The sequence below is a fragment of the Poecilia reticulata genome, linkage group LG5 (assembly GCF_000633615.1).
Source record: "Poecilia reticulata strain Guanapo linkage group LG5, Guppy_female_1.0+MT, whole genome shotgun sequence".
Taxonomy (NCBI): Eukaryota; Metazoa; Chordata; class Actinopteri; order Cyprinodontiformes; family Poeciliidae; genus Poecilia; species Poecilia reticulata.
The window spans coordinates 5,063,860-5,086,426 of NC_024335.1; the positions used below are offsets into that span (position 1 = coordinate 5,063,860).

The 22,567-nt window shown below is 37.0% G+C and overlaps 2 protein-coding genes across 3 annotated transcripts; both read right to left on the reverse strand.

The window, feature by feature from the left end:
- Positions 1–886: 886 nt before the first annotated feature.
- On the reverse strand, positions 887–10,678 carry arl8ba (ADP-ribosylation factor-like 8Ba). The gene is made up of 7 exons (XM_008408697.2): positions 10,380–10,678; positions 4,998–5,078; positions 4,794–4,867; positions 4,568–4,661; positions 4,360–4,427; positions 3,952–4,022; positions 887–1,781 (listed from the first exon to the last, which is right to left on the reverse strand). The coding sequence occupies exons 1-7, from the start codon at positions 10,500–10,502 to the stop codon at positions 1,732–1,734; spliced, it is 561 nt and encodes a 186-aa protein (XP_008406919.1). The 5' UTR covers positions 10,503–10,678; the 3' UTR covers positions 887–1,731.
- A 1,055-nt stretch (positions 10,679–11,733) lies between these two features.
- On the reverse strand, positions 11,734–18,741 carry tnfrsf18 (tumor necrosis factor receptor superfamily, member 18). 2 transcript variants are annotated; one of them, XM_008408696.2, is made up of 7 exons: positions 18,624–18,741; positions 18,327–18,452; positions 18,106–18,237; positions 17,656–17,752; positions 15,359–15,423; positions 13,733–13,766; positions 11,734–12,766 (listed from the first exon to the last, which is right to left on the reverse strand). In XM_008408696.2, exons 2-7 carry the CDS (start codon positions 18,442–18,444, stop codon positions 12,763–12,765), a joined length of 450 nt encoding a protein of 149 aa, XP_008406918.1. In that variant the 5' UTR covers positions 18,445–18,452; positions 18,624–18,741; the 3' UTR covers positions 11,734–12,762. The 2 variants fall into 2 exon arrangements, with proteins under 2 accessions (XP_008406918.1, XP_017160179.1); XM_017304690.1 differs by having other exon boundaries at positions 13,733–13,876.
- Between the last annotated feature and the right edge of the window lie 3,826 nt (positions 18,742–22,567).

Sequence of the window (22,567 nt, forward strand, 5' to 3'; positions counted from 1 at the left end):
TAACAGATGCTTTGGTATTGAAACTGCTTATGTCTGTTTTATAAGAGTTTGAAGATATTATACGAAACCTGTGCTAATTTTTATATATAATCAAAATCTGCTGTTTGATGCACTGGGTCAGAGGTGACGCCAGGAGAGCCGGTTTGAGGCAGTTTGGAATGAGAAACACAGATAGCTGATCAACTCTGGTATGGTATGTTAGACTCATCAGACAGTAGATACACGCCTTGATATAAAAGTAATTGATCTAAAACAGCTAATCAGATCACTGAGGTGGAACCGTCTGAACTGCCACACACAAAATGCTATTGAGATTCTGGATTTTTTTTTATGACCATGTAGATGACTTGTTAATGGTTCTGTGATGCTTTTGGAGACATGCTAGCATACTTCATGTTGCCAGACAGGCTCCATTTAAGACGATTTATTAATCAAGCCTAAGCACCTTAGGCTTATGAAACAGAGTTGTGCTTTACAAAAGCACAACTGTTTAATTGCTCTCGTCTCATTTTTTAAGGCGAAGTGATCATTTAATCAACTCGATTCATTCAGGTTGGTTTAGGATAGCTTTCTTGAATCTTGAATGAAATCATTGTTTGAAAACTGCCTTTGTGTTTCCACTGGATGTCTCTGATGAACTATTAGCCTTTGTGTAATCATCTGAAACATGCAACTTTGACCAAAAAAAAAAAAAAAAGCAAGAACCAAATACTATTTCAGAGCATTATGTTCCAACTATAGTATTTAAAAACACTTGTGTAGATACACAGAACCTAAATAATATAAAAAGCCAAGTGTTTTGTCATCCGAAATCCAAATAGTTTAGGTAAAATTACACTAAAACTATGCTTTAAAAGCAAATCAAAGCATACGAATAACAACCAGGTTTAAATTAAAAAGCATGCCTTTTTATTTTCTAACACATTGAGGTGGAGTCGTTTGTGACTCTACCTTACATGCTGCTTTGTTCAGAGGAGAGAGAGAGAGAGACGCTGCACAAGGCACTTTAATTTCTGCCACTCTCTCAGCAGCACAGAAGACATCATCAGACTATACACCGAGGCCAACATGAACCACACGAGCCTGTACAGCTTTACTTTTGGTACATTCAGACTTTAAATAGAATCATATATTCATACACACACATCCCACATTGGTAAAAATCATACTGGCAAGATATTTGTACAGATCTGCTCAAATTGAATGCAAAGAATGCATAATTTTCTAAAAGAAAAAGACGCGCACTGATCCAAGCGAAGAGCGACAGTCATCGGAGGACATTCACAGGAACAGAGCACGATAGAAATGAGGTCCAAATCAGCCACATCCTGGCATAGTACCCGCCTGTGAAGAACATTTCCCATTGTGTGAGGTCTGTTGGACAAAATAAACACCCATCTGTGAGAGTGTGCATTATTATACCCACTATCAGTAGCCATCCCCTGGATAATGCTTGCAAGAGAAAAGGTAACTGAAAAGTCAGTCTCCTTTTTCTCTGTAAATTACAGCTTCACTTAATGCATTATGTTAATTTCCTTCTTTAAACCTCGAATCAGAAGCTTAAGTAGTGCATTATGAGTTTGGGAAAGAATCGCTGGGGTAAAAAAGGTAAGAAGCAAGCATAACAGGGCAGCACATAAAGTGAAAATGCGGCTGTACATCATTGCGCGGTAGTGAGAGTGTGACATGACAGCAACATGGCAAATACAGAAGAGAAAATAAATGCAGTATTCAGCTCCGGCGAGACTTCGAGTGATGGATGAGCCATTGAAGTGTGATATCTGCAAATGAGAGAAAGACAGGCTGTTTTAGAAGCAAGAAAGAAAACAGTTCAAATATACCATATTGGAGCTAGACAGCCTAAATATATGGAAAGTATGGAAGACAAATAAATCATAACTGGCATTTTAATTGTTTTTAAAAAAAAATCTGATGCAATAAGAGCCTTCAGAGCCACAACTCTAAAACAGAAACGCATTTCAGACGAGGTGGAACTTCAGAGCACTGCATCTCTCTTTGAATCGCTCATTTCCTGACAACAAAATGCCTCTTTAATTTAATATGCTGACTGGATTTGTGCCACTTACTGAGAATGCATAAACAGATTAAGTGAGCACTCCTGCATTCACTCTGTATGAAGAATAACATCTCTTCTTTCCTTACCAGGATTACGAAACAATTGGGATATTGTTTTTAAGGGAAGGAACAATCGAACATTAAGGGATGAAGACAACACAGGTCTCACTACCAGAGTCGGCAGCCGAACAATCAAGGAGACTACACGCGTTCTTTGTAAGCATCAAGTTTCTCAGATCTGAAAATGTATTGTTTTTACTGGGTAACTTTTATTATGTGTCCTCTATCAATAAAAATACTTCTGTCTGTTATTTCAACTTGAATCAATTATAATTTTGTCCAAACATTTTCCCTTCATGTTTACCCCTAATATTTAGCTACAACAGTAACTCTTTTTTTTTCCCTCAATGCTTGAGCCAAATGAATAATATCAATAATTCGACTTCCCTTCCATCCACTACAACCGTAGCATGAAATTAAAGTGACTTTTTAAGTATAAATGAATACATGCTTGAAAAACTAACTGCAGACAGACTTTTAAAGATTAAGAGTCTAGACCAGGAGTCTTCAAATCCAGTGTCCTGCACCTTCCTATTCCAACACACTTGAATCAAACGGCTGAATTACCTCCTCAGAAAGCAGTCTAGTTCTTCAGCATCATTTTAATGATCTCATTATTTGATTAAGTTGTGCTGAAGCAGAGACACGTATGAGGCCCTGTGAACATGAAACGACTATGGTATATTTTTGCAAACAATTTAGAAAAATGTGCATCCACACTGCAACGTGCAAAAMAAAAAAAAAAAAAAAAAAAAGGAGTAGTCAACATTCTGGACCAATCGGTGGCACTCTAAAGCTGCTGGAGAAACACAAAAAAACACAATGACTTTCGTGAAAGTGACACATGGGGGATCAAGAGAGATGGAGCTTCAGAATCATCATTTAAAAAAGAAAACAGAAAAAAGAAGCGGCTCGCAGTGGTTCTGAAAATTTTACACTCTGGAATCTGGCTTCGAAAATGATCATTTCTGGTCTTCCAAGACGTCAAATCTGTGCTGACGTGCAGCCTAAACGACAAAAGAAAACATTTTGCAAATCCACCTAAAATCATGTCCATGTGGATGGGGACAGAAGTTGCAGGACACCAGGCTTCAAGGCCTGGACTTGAACTCCTCTGGTCTAGACTGTGTCCTCAGCGCACATTACTGTGGAACAGTTAAAGCTTGACAAGAAAAAAGCAAATTGACTACATGTGTGAAAATTATGCTTTCAGCTGCTGCATCATCAGTGTAAATTTTAAATACTGGTCAGAACTGCAGCACACATGTCATCTACCAGACTGCTGCCGAAGTTTTATAGGGTTTCTACAAATTTTAATAAGTTAAAGACATTTTACAGTCCCCTATTACATCAATCTGAGGCTCACATCAATTACCAAAAACAATTTTGTTTTTATAAACAACTAATATATAATTCTGAATACCACAGCAAAACCTTTTGAGTAAAACATGCTTAATAAAACTACAAAAATGCTGTTGAAGAAGCAGAATCCTCCTATAAGTGAAAAGGCAAGTGTCACAGCATTAGCTTACTAAATCCAGCACCACAACACATTTATTTATCAAACGAATTCCGCACTAAGAAAATTTAAAAATATATATAAAAAGGTTAACAGAAGAAATGACGGGCATATTAAGGAACTAAATTTAATTGAAGATCTATATCTGTGGATAAAATTGCTTTATGACTTTTTTATATTCTTCAGAAATCCAAAATTTAACTTCAACTACAGGTGGAAATAAAACAGTGCAGTCTAAACACCTGTAAGCATAATGCTTCAATAGAACAACACTACGGAAATGAAGTGCAACTTGCCAATGTTGTCTTTCTCTTTGCAGGAAATGGAGTAGCAGCATATCTCTCTGTCCTGAATAGCTGCAAGGTTCCTGCAAATGGAAACAAGGGTGTGACATACATGACAACACATCTTTTCCCCAGTTTATTCGCTGTCTGGGAGATGCATGCATTTTTTGAACTTGACACTAGATGGAGCCAGTAATGCACAAACGACAACAGCTGCAGTTGAAAAGAAATGTGGATGTGGAACTTAGGCAAGACCTGTCAGCAGGACAAAAATGTTTGAAACGTTGCAGGACTTTAAAAAAAACAACAACTCATAATTGGTCAAAGTTTTAAAAACAGTTAAACTGCTCTAATCTGCAGGTTTTCAGCTGAATCAATTTCAGACGTTGGCACGTTTTGTTTTGTCTCACTCATACCCACATTTTCTCAATGAGCTGCTTTTCATCTAAAGCGTTGGGGAGATCCCTTTTGTTGCCAAGAACCAAAACCTAAACAGAGAAAGGAGAAACACAACATTACTACTGCAGAGTGAAACTGCAGGGATTAATCTAAAGGAAGCCACAAAGTTTTCCGTAACCGGTATGGAAATTACACACGTCTGCAGAAGTGCTTGCAGGGAGACACTTACAGGAATTCCTTGCAACTGAGGTTTGTCTAATAAGTTATGAAGCTCATTCCTGGAGGCCTCCACCTTTTCTCGATCTGCAGCGTCAACCATGTACCTTCAGTTTCGTACGCATGAAGAAACAAAAAAAAAAACTGCTTTAGTCATCGTTAGCAAGAAAGTAACACTTTTGTGTCACTCAAGCTGTCCCTAATTTAAATAAAACCAGAGAAACGGTTTGGATACTCACACAATAGCATTAACTCCCCGACAGTACCTCTCCCACATACTCCTGAACCTGGGCTGCCCTCCTATGTCCCAGATCTGCAGAAAGAACAGCAAAGTTTCTGGATATTCACTTCTTCATTTAGGGGAGAACTGTAGTTTTTCCACAAAACATTTTAAACATTTAGAAGTGAAGTGACTATTAACAATAGATCAAATAAAGCCGAACCTTGATGGTGACATTTCCTTTAGTGACTTTCCTCATGTTGAAGCCGACTGTGGGGATCATGTCTTCACTGAAATGACCAGACTGGAAAAACACAACGGTGAAATTAATTCTTTATGCTTCTTCCTTGGTTCGCAGTTTCTACATATGCTACACTTCTTCACAAATGTTTATTGAAAATGGTCGTTTTTGAGCTGTCTTGTCAAAGGAAATGAGAAAATCAAAAAGCTATGAGAACCACAATTTTAGTGGATTATAAAAAAAAAACACACACACATTAGTGTCAACATCCTAATAAATAAGAAATTTTAAAGCTAATTTAAGTACTTTACATCATAAATTGAAACCAATTTCAGAAATATTTATTACACACACCAATATATTTCAAGCTTTTATTTTACTTAATTTGTATGATTATGGCTTACAGATAATGGAAACCCAAAATTTTGTTTCTTAGAGGAATTGAATATTACAAACCAAAGAAAGGATAAAGGATTTCTAATACCCCTTACCAAAAATATGCTAATTTTTTCTACAGTATCTTTTGCATAAATTACTGCACAACACCATAAAGGTAACCAGCCTGTAGCTCTGCTGGGTACAGCAGCCCAGGTTGCCGTCTTGTATTCCCATTTGCTTACACAAGCATTATTTTTCCTTCCACTCTCTTTTTGTGTACTTGGATATAACGTCAGCTTCTTCAGCGATGACATTTTGCGGCTCACCCTCTTTCTGAAGAGTGTAGTTGTTCTCATGATTATGTAGGTCAAAGCATTTCCACATGAAAATGCATTATTTATGAACTTAAGCCACATTGTGATTTCCAGAGAAATTTTTGGTTTTATTAATTGTAAACCATAAGTATCAAACGTACAAAACGTGAACCACTGAAATGCATCACTATATGTGTAAAGAAATATGTACGAATTTCCCTCGATAATTTAAATAACTGAAATAAATAATTTATTTATGGGGATGTACCAGTAGCAACGGTTTCACCTGGACAGTTTTGTAAGTTTACGTTGTTAAAGTTACCACAAAATAAAAAAGGAGTTAAGTGCCAATATATGAAAACGTAACTTCTAGAAACTTGAAATGACTCTTTACAAATGACAAGTCATATGGGTAACATAACATACGACTTGTCTTAAAATAAACCCAAACTATAATTTGGACAAGGATTAGTAGTATTTGCTTTTGAAATTACATCAGCTAGTACAAGTTTCTGAAGATAACGTTTCCCTGAGAAGGAACAGCTAATAAACGGTTGTAGGAAGGTGAAACTCTTTGCAATCTAATGCAACGTGTGTCAACATTTCCTCTTGAAAAACAAATGAAGACGTGAGAAAATGTTCCCCTGAATTCCTGTAGGCGCAAACAACTGACTACTGTGAGCTACTTTATGTTCAAATTGTTTTATTCTCCCTAAACTTTGATTACTTTGTAAAGTAAGAGTGCATGTACAGCTTTGATACAGTCCACAGCACATGACTTCCCAGAGTCACCTGATGAAGCCAAGTGGCTCAGCAGTCTTATGACTGAGAGGAGGAGAAGCCACCCCCACCGCAGCCATTCATGAAATCAAAACTATGCGTCACTGGCTACATGGGCCGGTTTTTTTAAGCCTTTACACATAAAGGAGGAAACAGAGTCACGCTCAACCGCCAAACAAATTTCCCTTCTAACAATCGATAGAGTACAATACAAACTGGAGAGTTATTCAAGATAAATAAAAAAAATAAAAAAAAACAGTTTGCAAATCTTTGGTGTTCACTTATGTTTCTTAAGATAGTGGTGATGGTTGCAGCTTTAGGCAACAAGCATTCTTAGTTCCTTATTTTGAAGAGTTTTCTGCGCATCTGAGGTCTACAATAACCTATTTTCAGTTGCAAGTAATTGACAGTGTTAATAATCTGACCAACAAGTGGCTAAAATGACTGAATACATTACAACACCAGTTCCTCAAGTTTGTTTTCAAATGTTAGATTTTTTTTCTAAAACCTCAGAACAAAGATTTTTAAAAAATGGTTAAATGGCCTTATTTGGTATTTTCTACAAAAAATCATAATGACGTCTCTGACTTGGTGCATTCAACCCAGCAGTGACCTAATAAAAGTTTTAATTGAAGAGCTGAGCCCAAAATGCAACAGGAATCTAGAACTAATGTTTGTTAAAATATAATTAGAAAAAAAAGACTTAATTGGGTAACACTAACATTAGCTAACATTAGCATGTTACTACAGACCCCAAAATCTTCTAAACCTCATCATTTTTACATTGGCTGTCATACCAGTAGAACCTCACAAGCTGCTAAAAGAATGCTAGCCAAAAGTAGATAACACCGTTAGTGACGGCATTCAAAATAAAACATCTACACTCTGAAAATGACAGATTATGTTGATGCAATGTTTAGAAATCTATCTTCTCATCGGTGTTTACAAAGTGCTATTAGCAAACACCAAAACCACACATGACAGAAACTTCGTCCCCTATGCCTGCGGTGACTGAGAAGGGTCAACAAAATGCACAATTTACAGCACAACAACAAAAGCCAGAACAGAAGTCATTCTAAGTTGGTATAATTTCCTTTTAAGCATGTCTTCTGTTGTGGCATTTGTTGTCACGTTGTGGGTTTTGCACTTTGTTGACCCTTCTGAGCATCCATACAGGCTGCCTCATGCAGCTTGATTAGTCAGCTCAGCTCCTCTGCTGTGAACAAAATAAGCATATCTGACCCACCACAACCTGCTTTCCTTTTATTCTTGTTCTTTACGCAACAAACTGGTTGAACATACACACCATTTCTTTTATCCCTCTTTTTATTTCTTCTAATATTTATACTTAATGTCTGTGCACTGAGTGTGAAAACCAAATGTCAAAGTCCTTGTTTATGTACACAATCCTGGTCAATAAAGCCGAACCTAATAATTTGCAAGCCAATTTCATGTTTGCTAACAGCATGCTAGCTAGTAGAAGACAATGAGTTGTCTTGCTGTGGATTCACTGAAAAAAAGAGTCATTTAAGTTCCTAATTATATCAGCGGTGCTGACGAGAAGTTACAACTACAAGACAAGAGGGAGGTGTGGGGTTAGCATGTTGGTTATGAAGCCTTAGCACTTACTGATAATGAGCAAACGCAGAAAGACTCTGATCAGTATCTAACACATCCTGCCATCTTTTGGCTTCCTCATCTAAATTGTAGTCTACAGTTTAGCTAACCATGTGCCTTTTCTAATAAAACCTTCTTTTTAATTTGCTGAATTTCACTAACTAGTTAATTCTGTTTAGAAATTTCCTGTTTTGCTTTTTTTCTATTAGGGGAAACAATTATAAAATCGTAAATGTCAAAAGGGATAAACAAATCGAATATTGAGATAACGCAGTTAACATACTTTACTAACCACTCTCTCTATCCCATCAACACAATGTGCAATGACGCTCCAAATAAAAATCCTTTTCATTGTGTAAAGTAAGATTTAATTGCTCCGCAGACAAAACTGATGGAGAAATAAATTAGGAAACTTTTGAGGGGGGGGAGGGGAAGCCTTATATATGAGTACATGCAATTAGCAGCAGCCAATTCATCTAGCATGCATGGTTTTAGAGCATGGATCTGGTGAGCCTGGAATCTGTAAAGAAAAAGTACCCTAACCGGGATTTCAACCCAATATCTTAAGGCAAAGTTTAGAGTCTTTGCAACGAGGCAACAGTGCAAAGCAAGAAGGTACTGATGAGCTGCTCAAGAAACATTTAAAAAAGGTAGCATTGAGAAAAATACAACACTAACGTGACCCAGGGGAAGGAATAGGTGCAACTGGATGTTACGCTAATGATTCATTGTCCTCTGAAATCAAATTGCTAGTATTGAAATCCAACAATCCGTGAACCAAATCCAATTTCAAAAACCAGTGGGATTTGCTTTTTCATATGATCAGTGATCAGGTAATAGCTAGGGGTGCAAGATATATTTCTATCAACAAATAATTTTAGTCATTTTTTGACATGTCAGTATTGGTCTCATAAGTAAAACAGAACGAGTGTTATTAAATGTAGCTTTGTAGTCATTTTTAATTTTATTGACCAGGTAAAACTGTACTTATCTGTTATTTACTTTGAAACATTGTAGAAACACATTCACGAAATGACAATTAAATTTAATAGGCACAAATAAGCAGTTTTCATTTCAATTTTTTCTTTACAGAAGCCATGAATAAGTTTCATTTGCAAGGCTGCCATCTTTAATTTAGAAGTAGGGTTTGATGAGAAATCTCAGTTTCTCACCTTGAATATCAAATAGAGGACAATCATTCCTTTAACATCTCCAAATTAAACATCTGAGCAGAAATGCAGCATACAATCAAATGCCAGGTTTCAAACAAGCATGCAGCTCCATACATAGAGCAGTGCGTTTGTGCTTTGGTTTTTAAGTTATACAAAAACAAACCGAAAGAGTGCTGACCCTTACTAGTTTTAAAATATAAGTCTGTATGAAGATACTTAAGAAAATCTGTTTTGGGTGTGGTTCCTTTTTTTACCGAGTTGGCAATTATGATTAAAAAAAAAAGTTAGAGCATCCCTGGATTAGACAACATTAGCTGCCACAAAAGCTGCAACCAATATTTGAGAAATCTCTGCAAAAGTTGCATAAGAGAGGCTTTCTCAAACATGCAAAAGAAAACTGTAACACAAGTATATCGAAATATTTCCATTTGTTTGGGTCCTGTTCATAATTAAACATATTTGTGCAAGATAGAAAGTTAAACTGAATCAATATAGGCATAACAAAGAAATGGCAAGCTGTTATGTTGTTGTTGTTTTCACAAAATTCCGCATATTCATCCGATTAATGGAAGCTCATGAAACTGTGGCATTTATTTGATTCACCGTCTCAGGGTGTGAATGGCAACCACACGTCGCTCTTGCTGACTTGTTACAACAGTAACACTTACTCTAGAAGTCTTCACATGACTGTGGGATCCATCCTGTTTGTGTGCAATTCTTGCAACAGTCGACATGTTTTTGTCAACTTCCTGGTGATAGAAAATTTCTAAACACCTCTGTGAATTTCCCACAGCGCGAAGGTGACAAAAACCACAAACGACTGGGAAGAGAGGTTAGCATGTACAGTAATAACAGAGTTAACAAGAGCCGAAAAGCGGCAAACTAGTTAGCAGACGTGTTGACAAAACACCAACAGCGTGGCTACCGCAGGTGTGTTTTTAACTGATTTCGCACAGGCAACGGAGCGACAGCTGTACAGCCAAAAAAAACACCGAGTTTCAGTCCCTGCCCAATCTGGGTGACTAACATCCCATTAAAAAGGCTAATGGTGTTAGCATTAACCTAGCAAAAGTAGCTAGTAGTAATAGCCGCTGAGGACTTACAGCGATCACGTTTACAAATGTTGTTTTTCCAGAGTACTGCAGGCCGACCAGAGTCAGCTCCATCTCTTCCTTCCAAAACAGGGACCTGAACCAGTCCAAAAGCCGATTTATTAGCGCCAGCATCTTGATGTCGCCGATCACGCTCCCCTGTGGTGGTTTTCTTTCTCTCCCTCCCTGTCAGATGTGGCGTTGTCCAGCAGCAGCAGCAGCAGCAACAAAGGGGGAAGGAAGGGAACTGGGACACATAGGCAATGGTCATATGATCAGTCAGTCAACACTGTTCAACAGCGCCCCTACTGGTAGTGGAATCCCATAGCTTTCATCTTGAGCTTGTTCTTCTTCGTCTTCTTGTTGTTGTTCTTTTTCTTCATTCTTCTTCTTAAGGTGCTTTGTCGCGGCTGGAAGACCAACTATATAGGTGCATTACCGCCACCAAGTGGACTGGAGTGTAGACAGGAAATTAGCAGAAAAAATTGATTCAAGAACATTTGTTTTTCCAAGAATCACATGACTTGATCTTTTATTTTAAGTGTATTCATACAAAACAATTTTCAACTATATGTTTAATTTATGATTTTTTTTTCATTGCCTTTTTGAGATGTTTCATTACTGGATTGTATAATATGCCCCTGGTGAATGTTTTCCTGTAATTTTAAGTGCTTAAAGCTTCAATCTGTAATTTTTGCATATTTGTTGAACTATGTCGTGATAGTATGGTATGAGACAAATAATCTGTGAAAAAATAGACCTCTGCCTTCTTCCAGTGCTCCAGTTTTAGAAAAAAAACCAATCAGAACCAGGAGGCGGGTCTTAGCGCTGTCAGTCACAATCTTGTGTGGTGCTGCTCATCCCCTTCTCACTACTCCTCTTGTTCTCTGCTACCGCTACAACTTCTCTAAGTCAGCAGAGCCGGTCATGAATGTTCAGACTAATCATAGCCACTGATAACAATAAATAACAATGGAAGTGCATGAGGTTGGGTGACTCCTCCTGACTCTCTTCATGACTCTGATTTGTTGTTTTTGGTCTGGAATGGGGCATATCTTCTTCAGAAGGCATTTGTAGCTCAGAGAAGATGTCTTGAGTGAAGGATCAGAAGTGATGAGAACTAATAAATACATAAATAAATACTCTTATATCAATGGATATTTGTGAAATTTAGAAACATATACTGATATCCAATTATTATTTTTTCCAGAATAAAGGAAGTAAACTCATCACAAATACTGCGATTTAAGCAATGTTTATTTGAAAAAGACAAAAAGTACACTTCGTAGCAGTTCCATTTCAATTGTTTTGAAATGGAACCGGAAGTCTATAATTTATAAGTATGATGAGTCTTGAAATTATAATTTTCCCTTAAATCCAGCTGATGAATACAGAGAAAATATGACAAAACACTAATAAATTACAGTTAATACATACATTTCAGTGTATTTTTCACTATTTATAACTATTGATCTGATGATCCTGCTGATTGAAATTAACTTGCTCATATAATGGTGTTTCCCATTTAAGCCTTACAAAACATTTCTCATCATATAATATTGCATCATAAGAAAAAAATGTGATTTAAAAATCATTAAAACATAAGTTTAAGCAATTTCTTGTAACATTAGAACTAGCAGGACCAGTTCTGATTATGTTCATATTCTAAAAGCTCATATCAGTTTTTAAAATGCTTTAACAAACATATAATAATTTAATATAAATAACCAACCTCTTTGCTTCTTCAGCAAAACATCAAAAACTTAAAATTAACATAACATTTAAATACAGTTGGGGGTGATAAACATTTTAACAACAACATTTCATTTATGTTTGACACATAAATTGTTATGTTTCTAGTAGGACTGATCAAAAAATAAGTTTAGGCTGGAAAAAACATGCCTTTTCCCCTTTAAATACGGATGACTTCTAAGAATTACTGAATTAAACACAGGACAAAAACCTAGAGATTGGAGTAGTGCTCCACTTTCCTATGCTACAACCATAAAGTTGCAGCCAGAGTTGCAATGTAAAAGTTTTTATATCAAAGCAAATTTATGTGTCAGAATTGCCTAGTCAAAGTACTGACCAACTTTTCAGATTTTTGTTTGTCTCTAAATTCTGTGCTAGTTCATCTGTCACACAGAAGGTGGCTGCATTAACCGGAAAAAATGCAAAAGGTTCAATGTGGTGTGTACACTAATCCATACATGTTCCAGTGGTAGTCATAGCTTATCAGAACGAACAAGATATCTCTTGATGAAAAAGTGATGAGTCCAAATGAGTCACACTGCAACAGTCCTTGAGTTCATCCTGGATGACGAGCTTGAGTCCGCTCTCCTCCTTTGAAAGGTGGAAGTCACTGGTTTTGGACGAGACCGCTTGGACTGAAGTCTTACCTGAGGCAGAGACATAATTTAGTGACAGAATACTAGAAAAATATTTACAGATAATGTTGATTCTTCTAAGAGTGGTACTGCTTCTGTCGCCCCTAAACCAATCATAATGCAGAAAATCCACTAAAATCTTCAGCCAGATAAAATGCAGTGCCCTACTAGGCATGAAAAATAATCTCCCTATTCCCAGCAGCAAGTAAGGAACATTAACTTTCCATTTACAATATATTCAAAACTCAATTAAAAACTTGCTAATTTCAACTGTCACATCAGTTATATTTTACACCCCCCTTTCCTATACTACGTTCAGGAACTGTCCTAAATGCCCATAAATAAGAAGTTTTTAACAAACACTGTAGTTCCAATCCGACACACAGCGTGCCATAAATGCAGCAGTTGAAATATTTTCAATATGTATGAGGTAGAATTCAGGTTTCATTTACAGGATTTTATCCATCCATCCTTTAAGTCCAGGAGGGACACCCAGACATCTCTTTCCCCAGGGGCTATTAGTTCATTCTGGGGGAACTCAAGGTGTTCCGATGCCAAAAAGGACAAATAGTCCATCCAACATGTTTTTGCCCCAAGGGTTTCTTCTATCTGAAAAATGCCGGGAAAGCCTCCAGACTCTTAACTAGAGGCTTGACCCTCTTTAGCTTACGAAGCATCCAACTAAGAGATCTTGTCAACTTATTTTTAACTCTGAGCCCTATGGAAGAAAGTCACTAAAGCCACTTGTGTTTTAGGGCTATCTTAAATGAATACTGACAGCTATTCAACACGATAAAGCCTTTTTTTTCTCTACCCTGCGACTTTATGAGTTTTTCAGTAATATTGCCATTTCATAAATTACTGCTTTGTAGTATCATCATCCATTATTCCACTCTTGCATGTGTGCAGACAAAAACAACTCATTTATGTTTGATGAAAATATGTTCTGCAGAGTTAAAATATCTTAAACTTGTTTACTTGCAACATTGTTCTTCTGGTTCCTCCTCAGGTTCTTTGAGCAGACGTAAAACATTAACAGAAAGAGAGTCAGGGAGAGAAAAACAAAGCTAATGCTCATGATCCAGTGAGTATTGTCATAGTCTTTGCCATCTCTTTGTGAATCTGGAAAAAAGTCAAATAATAGTTAGCTTCTAAGACTGACAATTCATCATATATTCATCCATCCGCCAGTCAATCAGTCAGTGTTTGTCCAGGGTTGAGACATGGAAGTAGCACCTTAAGTAGAGAGGCCCAGACTTCCCTCAACGACTCCCCCTCACCCTCCCATATGGCATCCTGCATCTACTCCTCTTAGAACATGCCTGCAACATCTCAGTCGGGAGATGTCCAGGAGACACCCTAACCAAATGTCTGAGCCACCTCAACTGGATCTGCTCGATGTGCCTCTTCTGGATGACTGAGCTTCTCATCCTATTTATGGAGAGCTCAAACACCCTGTGGAGAAAACTAGTTTCAGCCGCTTGTATATGCAATCTCATTCTTTTGGTCACTACCCAAAACTTGTGATCATAGATGAGAGTAAATCATAGATAGCCGGTAAATCAAGAGCTTTGCCTTTTGGCTCAACTCTCTCTTCACCACAACAGATCGGTACAGCGCTTATATCATTGTAGACATAGCACCCATCCACCTGTCGACCTCCCACTCCATTTTTTCCTCATTTGAAGAAAAAATCCTGAGAAACTTGAACTCCTCTACTTGGGGCAGGACCTCATCCCCCACCCATGGAAAGTATTCTACCCATTCCCCACTTAAGACCATGCTCTCGGATTTGGAGGTACTGTTCCTCATCACCGGCTGCTTCACACTGAGCAGTAAACTCCTCCAGCATAAACTGGAGATGATGGTTTGATGAAGCCAACATGACAACATCATCTGCAAAGAGCAGAGACCCCATCCAGAGGCCACCAAAACATATCTCTTCAACACTTTGGCTGCAAAAACAAAAGCTGTCCAGAATTGTGACAGAGGACAACTTTGACAGAGTCTAACTTTCACTAAAAATGAGCCTGACTTACTGGTAGCAAAGCAGACCAAGCTGTGGTGCCGGTAACACAGGGACCTACCAACCTACATCAAAGGGCCTGCTAACCCATACTCCTGCAGTGACCCAAATAGGACTCCCCACCTTCTCCAAATCCACAAAGAACTTGTAGACTGGTTTGGTGAACTCCCATGTATCCACCAGGACCTTTCTGAGGGTGTAGTGCTTGTTCAGTGTTCCACAGACAGGACAAAAACCACACTGTTCCTTTTGAATCTGAGGTTCAACTATCCAGATGACACCTCTCCAGAATCCCTGAATAGATCTTATCAGAGAGGCTTATTAGAGTGATCATCCTTTAGTTGGAAGACACTCTGCTACCCTTCTTTTTAAATATGAGAACCGCCACCCTGGTCTGCCAATCTAGGGGAAATATCACACGATATTGTAGAGTCATGTCAATGAACACAGCACCACAACATCCAGAGTCTTAAGAAACTCTTTGAGAATCTTATCCACCCTACCAATTTTGCATGGGAGAAACATGGAAGAAATTACAGCCAAAATATTGTCATGGAAGTATTCACATGTTAACGTACCAATACAAACAGCGTCATGAGTTTTGTTTCCTGGATTCTCTTCAGCAAGTCCCTTTGTACTGCATCTGTAAATCATACAATATGTTAATGATACTCTAAACTTTATCACGCTACACAGTTTTTCTCATTTTTTCCTTTTCCTCAAGTACAATTATTATTTCTTGGTGGCTTGTTGAGTGACACTGATTGTTGCCACTATAAAATGCATGAGAAGAAAAAGAATGGCAAGAAATGGGTACAGTGCCTTGAAAATATATTTGAATTGGGATTCACAGTTGCATTGAAGTTTTAACTTTGACAAGGCTATCATAGCAAATTCATGCTTTGGTCCCAAACCATTCCATTGTTTCCTTGGCTGTATGTTTCTCCTCCATCTTTCCATCAACTCTGACAAGCTTCCTTGCTGAAGAAAGCAATCCAGCAGCATGACTCTGCAACCACTGTTCAGAGCAATGTTAGAGTTTTCCTCAGTCACTTTGGCACATTTCTTAGATCCGAATTGAAATTCTCAAATCTGCTTATCCAGTCTTCATAGCAATATCTAAGAAGGATTTAGAGAAATCAGTCAAGCTCACAGTCATGCGTTTGGACTGTGGGAGGAAGCCAGAGTACCCAGAGAGAACCCAAGCAAGCGCAGAAAAACCCCAGGCAAGGATTTGAACCCTGAACCTTCTTGCTGCAAGGCAACAATGCTGCCTCCTATATCAAAACTTGTTTTTGTTTTTTTTCTAAATCTGTCCAAAACTGGTACATTGCTCCCAGGAGAATCCAGACTTTCTCCAACCAAAGTAAAGCATTAGATCAACAAATAATCAACCAGTTTTCTGAAATCAGGTGTAGAAATACTGCACTCTAATTCCTACAGAAATGCATGAGTAGTTTTCCTTAAAAAGATTGTCCTACGTTCCCATTTCTACTTTTGTTTTTTCTTCTTCTCTGAGCTCTGCAGTGTTGCCTTTTCCATACAGCGAAGACATAGTCTGTCAACAAATTATTGTACAAATATTAAGCGTAAATTTGGATCTTACTATTAATCTCCAACAATTGCATTTTACAATAATTGTCATCAAAGATACTGCAATAGTTCACATCAAACTATCCCTCCAGAGAACTCTGTTATATTGACATCATGACTAAACAATTTAACTGTCTAACTTGTACACAATGACACAAAGTCAGCACCAACATATTTATTGACACAGATGAGAAGTGAACTAAGGATTTTGAGCAAGAGACTTTTTATGGTGTTGTAATATTTTGTACTGTTTTACTGTATTGAAAATATCGAAGAAGGTTCAAGTAATGTACCAATAAGACTGAGTTAAGTATCTTTGGTACATGCCATGGGTTTTTTTTGCAGGTGTTCACTTTTTGTCTCATTTTACCACAGCTCATACTTCAATATCTTTGGTTTTTCCCTACATTGGTTTTTCCCCACAAACCACAGGTGGGGATCTCTTGTGGCTTTATTTTAATGATAACTTTCGAATACCATAGAATAACTACCTTATTTTCCCAACAGGGAAATTTTACGCACAGTAGAAACGCATGACACAGTCAAGAAAACAAGTAAGACTTTATTTTTTCCCACTCTTCCATTTAATATGTGGATAGATTCTTCCACCTGTTTTGCAGATCTCTAGATTTGCTCTTGCTTTAAACTTCTCAACAACTTTATCCTCAGTCTCTTAGCACTTTTCATTGGTCTTCATTGTGCTTTAAGTTAAGTAATGTCCTTTAGCAAACCTATTAGATCTTGACAGAGTAGCTGTATATATACTGAAAAAAATTACACACTGGGCTATCATTACTTTATACATACTATTTTGGTCAATTCTAGAAGGAATCAGTTCCACTGGATTTTATTTAGGGCTGTTAGAAAGGGGGAGAATAAAGGCAAGAATGTGTTACATGCTTTTATTTGTGAGAAATATTGAAAACCATGTATCATTTTCCTTTCATTTGGCATGAAAACTCTGCTTTCGTTTGACACAGACTTGGTGATCTAAGAAAAGTTTGGGCATTTTCTGTATTTTTAGTAAACTTTTGAGCTCAGAGAAAGCATTTAATTAGCTTAAAATTCCCACAATTTCTTTACAATCAAAAATAAAGGACCAAAGATCAATTTCTGTTAAAAAGGAGATTAAAATACATGCTGTTACTTGCTTCTATACACTTGAGGTATTAAGAGTTGGTTCCAGTAGTGCATTGCCTACAAATTTACATAAGTTTTTTTTTTCTATGACTTTATATTGCAACCTACAGCAATGGTAGAAATGCTAAGAAATGTGTCTTACTGTGTCCACGGCTTGCAGGTGTCGTCTTTTGCATCAAAGAAATTATTTTCACGGCATTTAAATTCACATTTATAAGAATAGCTTCCATTCTCCAACTCTATAGACAGACAGACAGACAGACAGACAGATTAATCATTTCCTTTTGCGTAGGGGTGGCAAACTTCTAATGCCATCCACTCTCATGTGAAGGATAAGGAGTAATATTGTCACTTTCCTAAAATAATGGCATTTCATTTATCACCAAAAGTGAATTTGGCAAAAACAATCACCACCTCACCATCTGCCAAAAAATGACATGCAAAAAAAAAAATCACTTTTGGCAAAAAAGTGATTTCCGTTATTCTAAGAGGGTGACAATATGTAAATAGCTCTAGCCTAGTCGATGACACACAGATATCTCATGTCACCAAATAATTAATTTTTGATATGTCTGAATATGTCCACTCTCACCTGTCTTTATTGGTTCCTCTCCTGCGCTGCACTTGCTTTCCTCACAAAGTGAGCATGACTTGTCTGAGCACAGGAAGCCAGGTCGGCACTGACAGTTTCCCTTTGTGGTTTTGGTACAGTTCTCGGCAAACCCTGCAGACAAACAAGAATTCCAACCATTTTTTATATTTGCTTTGAGCCACTAAGTTAGATGAATTGTTATTGTACATGCAAAGTGTTACCTTGCTGGCATGAAGGGCATTCCTTACAGCTGCTAAAGGCATTGATATGTTCTGCATAAGTCCCTTCTGGACAGGCTATGCAGACAGTTTCCCGAGTTTGAGAGCAAAAGTCCTTCATATATGTTCCTTCCAATCAAACAACACATTTTGTCAACTCCAAGAGTATTTTAATACTCAGTATATTTTATCAGTAATGTTATTATTAGATCTAAAAACACAAAACACCTGCGCAAAACTATTCATTGCTTTCACATGGTTTATGTAGGGCTTTAAAAATGTCAAAACTTTAACACTTACCAGGCTCACACTTGTCACAGCAACGTCCATTTTTTACATACTGATTATCTCCACAATTTTCTTTCTCTCCTTTAGTCCAAGTGCTCAGAGAAAACACTATTAGAAGTGCTCTGGAGAAGCTGAGATGAATCATTTTAGTCAGAGCTGCGTTTGTGTGTGTGAGATTTTATATTGGCTTTCTGCGTGACGTCACTGTCGGGGTTTCTTAACAAGAAGTGGTGTTAGACTTCAGGAAGTGAAAGACCACTCATCTCTACGCAAAAGCATTCAACAGTACAGGATGAATCAAATAGTTTTCACTGCAAATGTGTTCATCTTCATTTTTTTTATGAAGTCACTACAAATCTGCGCTTCAATATAACTTAACTCATGAGTTGTGGAGTTTGTGTATTAAAACACCATTTAAAATCTGTTGTGAGAATCCTAACTTTTAAATAATGTCACACATACATTCACCGGCCACTTTATTAGGTACATCTTTTCAACAATTCAATATGTCAGCATTTCAGCCAGCCATTTCATGCCAGCTACTCGATGCTCTACTACGGCATGTAGATGTGGTGAAGATAACTTACTGCTGAGTGTCACAAAGGAGATTGAAGTGACTTTGGATGACAGGGATGGTGTGAGTATCAGAAACTGCTAACAAGAAGATCAAAGAAGGATCTGAGAGAGAGTGAGTGAAAAAAATGACTTGTTGATGTCAGATGTAAGAGGAGAATTAGCCGAGTGCAGTGTGATACAAGCAAAGTCTTTGGAATAGCATTTTTGGACAAAGGACACATCTAACCTGAAGCTACAATTATCAAAAGTGGACAATAAAAGATTGTAAAAATGTCGCCTGGTCCAATGAGACTTGCTCTCAGCTGCAATATTTAGATAGTAGGATCAGAGTTTGCTGTGAATGGATCCATTTCTACCTGGTATCAAAGGTTGAGTGTGCCGTTTTTGTGAGGGTGTGAGATATTTTTATCTATTTTTTTTTTTTTTTGCCTACTTCATGTCTCTTAACACCAATGGAAAGGACACAACCCACTTGAGTACTGCTTTTAATCATTCCCCTCATCATTAAATCCCTATCTCAATCTTTTGACGACAAGTTCAAGCAGGATTATGCACTCTGTCACAAAGCTCAAATATTTTCAATCTGCTTTCTCGACAATGACAATAAGTTCACTGTACAGAAACGTCCACAGTCACCAAAACTCAATCCAATTGAGCACTGAGCTGATGTGGTGGAATAGTAGATCCTCTGACAAACCTGCAGCAACTAGCAACAACTGTCTAATACGTACAACCGGATTCAACACGAAGCTTCATGAAGAATTTGAGAAGTTCTGTAAGTGGCCAGTGAGTGAAGTTGACCCTCTAAAAATTGAAACACTACAACCAGTTTTCCATTTGTTTAACTTATTTAACTGTGCAAAATTTACCCTTACAACAAACCAACTTCTACATTTGGCAACCGTCACCCACATACGTTTAAGCCATAAAAGGAGGGTGTAGTTAACAGCTATTGTACTCATACAACTATTACTAATAATGCTTCCTGTGTCTGATCTTCATTGAGTTCATTGTCCCTCAGGTAAAATGTCGATCAAACTGGATGAAAATTCTTCACAATCCATCAAAAGTGGCTTAATCAGGACAGTGTTTACTAAAGTCAGCAAATTATCCTTAAACTGAATCCATTATGAAACAATTATTTTTTGCAAATTTTTTACATTTTCATTTTGGTCTCTACTCCTTCTAAAAACAATCTAAGTGCTTAAAAACCCCTCTCAGTTGTTTTCTAGAAGCAAGTTAATGTTTTTTTGTAGTCTGGAAAATGAACTGTTTCAAAAACCTCCACATTATTAAGTCTCAACCACAAGGCACTGCCCGTTCCCTAGAAACGCTAGCTGAACCCCCACTCCTCACCAAGCAACCCAAGCAGGAACTCAGGCATGTTTGTGAGCTTGTTTCACCGCTGCTATGCTGTACAATGGCTGCTGAAAAAGACAAGAGTTTTGCTCTGACTCAGATTCTAGTCACAATTCCACATCTGGTAGCAATCAAACAAGCAGCAACTTATTTTGATTTACAGAGATAAGAGGAACTAACACATCACATTCTGAAAGCTCATATCAGAAGAACTGAGCAAAGTGAAATCTCATCATCTGAGAATAATTGTGCAAAAAAATGTAACGAACATGTTTTGTATAGCCCATAAACAAATCCTAACTTATTCAAGGAGGCATAAAAGATCACCTTTAACCTAAATTCTTTTCATCGATCTCTGCTTTTTACTACTTTTGTCCCAGTCCTTTTGTAACTCCTATAGTATTATATGATGCTTATTATGAGGAAACATGTTTTATTGAATGGTTTAAAACTTTATATTTCATTGAAGTCCAACCGTAGTTGTTCAGATTTTATTTTTATCCTGCAACTTTTTAAAAAGTAAATGTCTCTCCCTGCAACCTTTTTCTTAAAGCTATGTCCTCTTTGTTTGTGGCTGATTTATCTGAAATAACAAACAATAAGGAGTATTTTCCAAACAATCTGGAGTATTTTTCAAATTTTACAATGTTTTTCGACACTAGACCTATAGAATCCTGAAAGACAAAATTTCTGAAGCACTATTACTGCACATGGCTTACAAACAAGCTTATTTTATGTAATTTATTTTGACGAATGATAAGTTTTTATTTCAAAAGTCATTTTATTTGGCACACAATTAGGGGAAAGCATGAAAATGTACCTATATTTTATAATCATTTTAATTTAAGGTGCATTTCAATTTACTTTACGTTATTTTTCATTTAAACTCAAGCAAGGTAATTTATAGAGCTGAAAAAAATTATCTTGGTGTGAACATCAATTTCACACCAACCGCAGTTTTTAAAGAAAAATACTAAAATGTGGTTAATAGACTTCTCAGACTTGAAAAAAAATCTGTTTTGTTCCTTTGAAAGTGTAAGCATGATAAAATCTGCAAGTAAGCTCAATGTGGGGGTTTTTTTTTGTTGTTGCTTTTCTATGAACCTCTGTTAAAACAGTTTCCGGTGCCCAGAATCTTATGTTCAAGTCTGTTGCTGCATGTTGAGTTTTATAGTTTCACAGACGTCAAAAGAACATTTGAACATCTGGTCTGCAAAAAACTAAAATAATGATTGATTTGATCACCTAGTCCAAATCAATGAGGGTTTTCATGTACTGTAAAATGTGAAATCTTGAGTATCACAGAGCGAGTTGGGTAGGTTTATTCAGAATAACTGACTTCTGTTAAGAATGTATTAAGCCCATCTTCTGAATCAGGGCCCTGATGTTTGGTTTGGTTTTGTTTCGGGGTTTTCTGCACTATATACATTTTCACACAGGCGTTCAAACATTACTGATAACTGATAATGCATGTTACTTTATGGGTTTAATTGAATTATCTCCCTAAAATACGACCGTCTCGTCTTGTCTGCCTCTGTTTGATGCTGTCTTTATGCCGGGCTGCAGCAGCTTGTAAATGTATTTACAGTAATTTATAGAGCAAGATAAATTTCAGGCAGAATTTCAAAATAAAGTAGTATTGTTTTGTGTGTGATCATAAGAGTTGGGTAATAGCCAGTTACATTTACTCAATTACATTTACTTCAGTAACTTTTTTGAAAAAATTTTACTTTTAAGAGTATTTTTCCTATACTTTTTACTTTTACTTGAGTAGTTTTATTATGAAGTATTGTTTCTCCGACTTGAGTAAAATAACTGAATTCTCTACCCACTGAATGAGAAGAGCATGTTCTAATCAAAAATTCACCATAGACAGACACACAACCGCAGGTTTTATCAAGATTTCATATGTTTTTATTGAAAGAAACTGATTTGGAAACATTTTTCTTTTGCCTGATTTTGTTATTTTTTTGCTACTTATGTGAATTATTGTTATTTTTGTTCTTAAAATCTCCAAATTT